We start from the raw sequence: 5,080 nt of genomic DNA, 5'->3' as shown, positions 1-5,080 counted from the left end.
GTGACATTTTCCCTGTCTTTTCCACTGATACTGTAGGTTCAGCACCATATAACATGACTCTACTCAGTGTCTTCCAGCTTTTTGTATTCTTGCTTGGGTTTATCAAAGATAAGTTGAAGGAGCATGTGTTCTGTGTACCTTTGCAACTAGTTATAAATAAACACAAATTGAAATAAAAAAGACTATCTACAATAGTGTAATAAAAGCAACACCCTCATCCAATGGTAATGAAATTGATAAGGTCACTTTAGAAATGAATTGACAATATATAGCAAATGCTAGTAAAAGTTGTTTAATTCTATACTCCCAATTCTTGGCAGGTATTCTGAGGAAATAATTAAAAATATGGAAAAACATTATTAGTGCAAAGATACCTGAAATGTTATTTGTTTTAGTAAAAAAATGGATATAGTCTACATGTTTAATAAGGAAAGAGGTTTGAAAAATGCCTATTTGATGTGATATTATGCAGCCATTAAGAAAATATATCACATAAGGCCAGACTAATGTCTGTAATCCCAGTGCTTTGTGAGGCAGAGGCAGGCAGATCACTTGAGGCCAGCAGTTCAAGACCAGCCTGACCAGTGTGGTGAAACCCTGTCTGTACTAAAAGTACAAAAATTAGCTAGGCATAGTGGCATATGCCTATAGTCCCAGCTACTCGGGAGGCTGATGCACAAGAATCGCTTGAACCTGGGAGGAGGTTGCGGTGAGCTGAGATTGTGCCATTGCACTCCAGCCTGAGCAACAGAGCAAGATTGTCTCAAAAAAATAAAAAATAATAAAAAAAAGGAAAACAAAGCCTCTAGAAAAACAAAGCCTTTAAAAAAGGATGTAAAATTGAATATATAAGGTAGACAGAATTATTTTCAAAAAGTTTTATAGAAAAATATCCTGGATTGTTGATGTTGTTTTAATATATTTTAATCATTTTTGTATAATGTCATGTATAATATGTTATAATGAAAGTAAAAAAAAAAAAGGTCTTAGTAGAGCAGGCAGAAAAATGCCAAACTCAGTGCCTATTGGTTATTTTGGTACATGGGAAGATCAAGCATAAGGCTCCTTTTAGCTCCATGCTTGAGCTAGGAAAGTTAATCCCCCTGCAGGTCACCTTGGAAAGGGTACTATCAGCACAGAAAAACAGTGAGAACCATCCTAAATTTCAGCAAGGATTTGAGAAAGATCCAAATTTCACGTAATGATGAATCTTCACACCTCTCTGCCCTATGATTTTCTGTAATTTTCGATCATCTATGCATTGTTCAAATTTATACCTGCAGATTATTTATTTAATTTTACTGCTTATAATTATAATAGACTAAGACAGATATAGAAGCTGCTTATTTATACTAGAAATTAATAGATGACAAATACTGAACAATAGTTGGAATATAAAATTTACAAAGCATATTATAATATCTAAATAATGCTAAACCTAATATAGTGCAACTTTACAATGTTTATTTAGCTTGCTCTCTAAAATTCTGGTTTATTTGAACTTTTTGATCCAGAACTTTTATCAACCCTTCTTTGCTTATGCACAATGCAAGTGAAATCCAAGTAGATATCCCTCCATTTTTATTCAATCTTTCCTATACCTATTCTTTGTAGAGGAAGAATTACATGCCAACTCTATAGATTTGCATGTATCCCAGACATGGTTACTTTTAATCAATTGTAAATTTTTCTTGTGTTATAAAAATAGTTCCCCTCAGTAAATATCTGTATTGAGAAAAGCAAAGTCAAGGTGTCATTTCACTAGAATTCATCATGGTAATATTTATGTTTGCCTTTACTTCCAAAAAACAACAAAAAAACTCATTCCTTTTTCACATTTCATGTGACCCACTTCTTGAGATATACCTAATAAAGCCTTTATCAGTGGTCACCATTGTGCTGTTTTTCCTTTCACTTAACTCAGCCCTTGAGCCAGAGAAGGAAGTTGCACATACTTCTACTGGATTTTGCAAGATATTAGGTCATGCATGTTGCCCATAGTAAGGAAACTCTTTAGTGTAAAACCACAAAGCTAATTTCAATCTCAGCCCCATGGCCTCCGGGAAAATAAGAAGCAGGGATCTGCACTGATTCTTCACTAACCTGAGATAAAATGGTGTTCTCTTCCAGTATGTCAATTTCTCAAAGACAGGCAATGTTCCCTTCAGTCACATTTCCTTCAGTCACAGGAAAGAAAAAAGATTTCCTAACTGTACCTGTCATTCTTCTTTAAACATTCAACACTATAGTTCAGAACTCCAGGTAAATTGAACTTTGTTTTAAATATCTGATTTTTCCATTCAATGCTGATTTCTAGTGTTTTGAGTTCCTTTCCCAGCCCTGGCGGATCCTTGTAAGGGTGTTGTCTACACATGGCATGATTAGGACAAACTTGATCACCAGCATGGTGCAAGGAATGATGAGCCCTAACACGTAGGCTGCAGGAAGATACCATCTGAGATTTGAAGGGCTGAGGAATCTCTTTCCACCGTACACCAGGGTGTGGGCTGTACACAAGATCAGGGTCAAATAACCCAGTTTGGACTATAAACAAGAAACAAAAATATGTAAGTTAACATTATTTACATCTTAAAGTGAAACACTCTAAGCCAGTGATGGATATTTGTCAACAATCACAAACATTTGAGACCTATAATGTTTAGGACACTTTGTTAAGTACTGAAAAAAAGCACTAACCCTTCTTCAGGATGGTAAATACTTCATTTAAAACAAGGTCATTGCTTACAAATGACATAGTAGCTTCACCTTAACCTAGCTGGATGGAAAAGTTTCCCAGGAGTAAACTCTTCCAAGTTAGAATAAATAATTAGCTTGCCTTGGTTCCCAAAGGTGAAACTCTTTTGTCATCTTTTCTAGAGGTCAGAAATGAATATGACATAGTATGACCTCAAGAAGCACCATCTTAGTATATGTTACTGACTAAAACCAGATCCTAGCTCATTTCTATCACAACAAAGAGCAATAGCCAATCTTACTTGTTTCAGCATTTAAAGCTTACTGTTTATTTCGATCTTAATACCTTGAACAAAAGTGTTACTGAGAACATGGTGACTGAATTTGGTCCCTGGCAGAAACTGCAAGACTTAAGATTCCAATAGTTCTAAAAAATTCTAACCTGATTTTAAAGACTAATGGTCTTTTCTATTATACTCATAATAAGCATGCATCGGAATCATCTTGAAGGCTCATTAAATTTCTGGGCCACATTTTCAGAGTTTCTGATTCAGTAGGCCTGGGCATGGCCTGGGGTTTTGTGTATCTAACAAGTTTCCAGGTGATGCAGATGCTGCTGGTCCTACTCAAAGTGCCATACTTTGAGGACCACTGGTCTACAAGAATGTGTAGTTACTAACTGCCTTTAAAGAGGGGTTGGTTGGTGGTTGATATGTGGAAGAAAACAATTTTTCCTCTTATAGGAGAGCATTAAGTCTTCAGTTGTGATGACATCTATCAAATCTTGCTGTGAAAATTTTAAACTTTATCTCAACATCTGGTTTTCCATATCTATATGTCCATGTTGTAAGGTTAATTTTTAAATGGTGAAATTTTGTCTTGGGGTTTCTTTTCACCTTGTACCTAGTACATCTCCTCACATAAATCGTAATAGTTCTTGGTACTTTTCACCCTATAGTCTTAGCTGTAGATCTGGAGGCAGTCAGGAATCTTGGCAAGCATTAAGAAATCAAACCATTATGGATTCTGCCTTTTGTATCTTGGTTCAACATTTTCTAATTTGAATTTTTAAATGTGATTGCTAGGGAAGTGATGGAGCAAAATGAAAATTCAGGAATGGTCTTGAAGTTCTTACCTGGACAAATCGGAACTCTCTCCAGTTGACTGCATTGCTTACAGATGGCAAAGAAGTGATTCCCAAGAGTACAAACAGAAAAAATCCAAGTATTCCCAAAGCCACATATGAATCACTAAGCCAGGCTGAGGAGGTACTAAATGGATTCTCCTTCTTGAGTATTGCCTAAGAAAAATTATAAGCAATTATAAAACTACATTTTTACAAACTGCTCACACTTTGAAGGGGACTGAAAAATACCTCTGCATGAATTATTTGCTCAAAGCAAATTGTATGGCATTTCTTAAAAATTATTTTAAAATAACTTTAGTGAAAAATGCACTTAGAAATTACATTTTTTGGCAAAAAAAAGTAATTGGTTCTGTTTGGACTTGATTCTAGGAGTTGTGTAGAAAGTTTTGATTTTCCCTGTAAATTCTAAAAAGACAGTACACACTCACTTAAACCTTCATTACCATCTGCATTTTGTTCCCCAAGCAAAACTTGATGTTCTCAAACAATTACGTCAGAATTCTGTTTTTCTGCTTTATATGTGGATTACTCACACTCTCACAGCGGGTTCTTTCATGTTTGTTCTGTCATAATATAATACATCAGTCTTGCACCATAAGTTGAGAGGAATCAGACACTTGTAGTGTGACTCTTACCCAGGAAACTTACATATATTTGTTAGGAAAATAATATAGAGAAACCCATAGAAGCAACATTAATGACTAATAATTTTTGAGACTGAAGTAAGATCTAGCAAAACTAGCTATTTCTAAACTAGAACTGACTTATAGCCCTTCCTCTGGGAGTTTCTTAAAACTCCTTCAACTGATTCTCACTGAATCTTTTGATTATGCATAAGATAATATTTGATATTTGCTCAGAATTATTTGGTTTTCTAGTTATTGAAGCCAACTTCCCCCAAGTCAAACATTAAGGGAATTATAAGCACTCTTTTGTGAATTTGTTTGCTTTAGTGTGGCACACATTTGGTTAGTCCCCTTACTTATAAGATGGTTGGTTTTGACTTCCAAAAGGAAGTAACATGCATAAGAATAGAAGCTTGAAAACACGTTAGTTAACATATGACTGCCAACCAAAGGGATTCAAGCAAGTGTCTTTAAGTTTCTTGAGCCATGAAATCTGTCGGTTTGCCAATATCTCTCTGAGCCCTGGGAATACAGATCTGGACCCAAGTGAACCTGGAAAGCAAACGTTTATTCTTTTTTTTTTTTTTTTTTTTTTTTTTTGAGATGGAGTCTT

General features: G+C 35.1%; 1 protein-coding gene across 2 annotated transcripts in view; it reads right to left on the bottom strand.

The window, feature by feature from the left end:
• Window positions 1–930: 930 nt before the first annotated feature.
• STEAP4 (STEAP family member 4) overlaps window positions 931–5,080 on the bottom strand; it is a 28,815-nt gene continuing 24,665 nt past the window's right edge. The window contains exons 3-4 of one of the 2 annotated variants that reach the window (XM_011961751.1): window positions 3,830–3,994; window positions 931–2,544 (exon numbers count right to left, since the gene is read on the bottom strand). In XM_011961751.1, coding sequence (XP_011817141.1) covers window positions 2,314–2,544; window positions 3,830–3,994 — 396 coding nt within the window. In that variant the 3' untranslated portion in view covers window positions 931–2,313. The remainder of the gene's footprint in view (window positions 2,545–3,829; window positions 3,995–5,080) is intronic. The other variant, XM_011961750.1, reaches the window with a different exon arrangement.

Source organism: Colobus angolensis, unplaced genomic scaffold (assembly GCF_000951035.1).
Source record: "Colobus angolensis palliatus isolate OR3802 unplaced genomic scaffold, Cang.pa_1.0 Scaffold569, whole genome shotgun sequence".
Taxonomy (NCBI): domain Eukaryota; kingdom Metazoa; phylum Chordata; class Mammalia; order Primates; family Cercopithecidae; genus Colobus; species Colobus angolensis.
The sequence above is the reverse complement of the archived record's forward strand: the minus strand, read 5'-3'. Positions and strand labels throughout refer to the sequence as shown.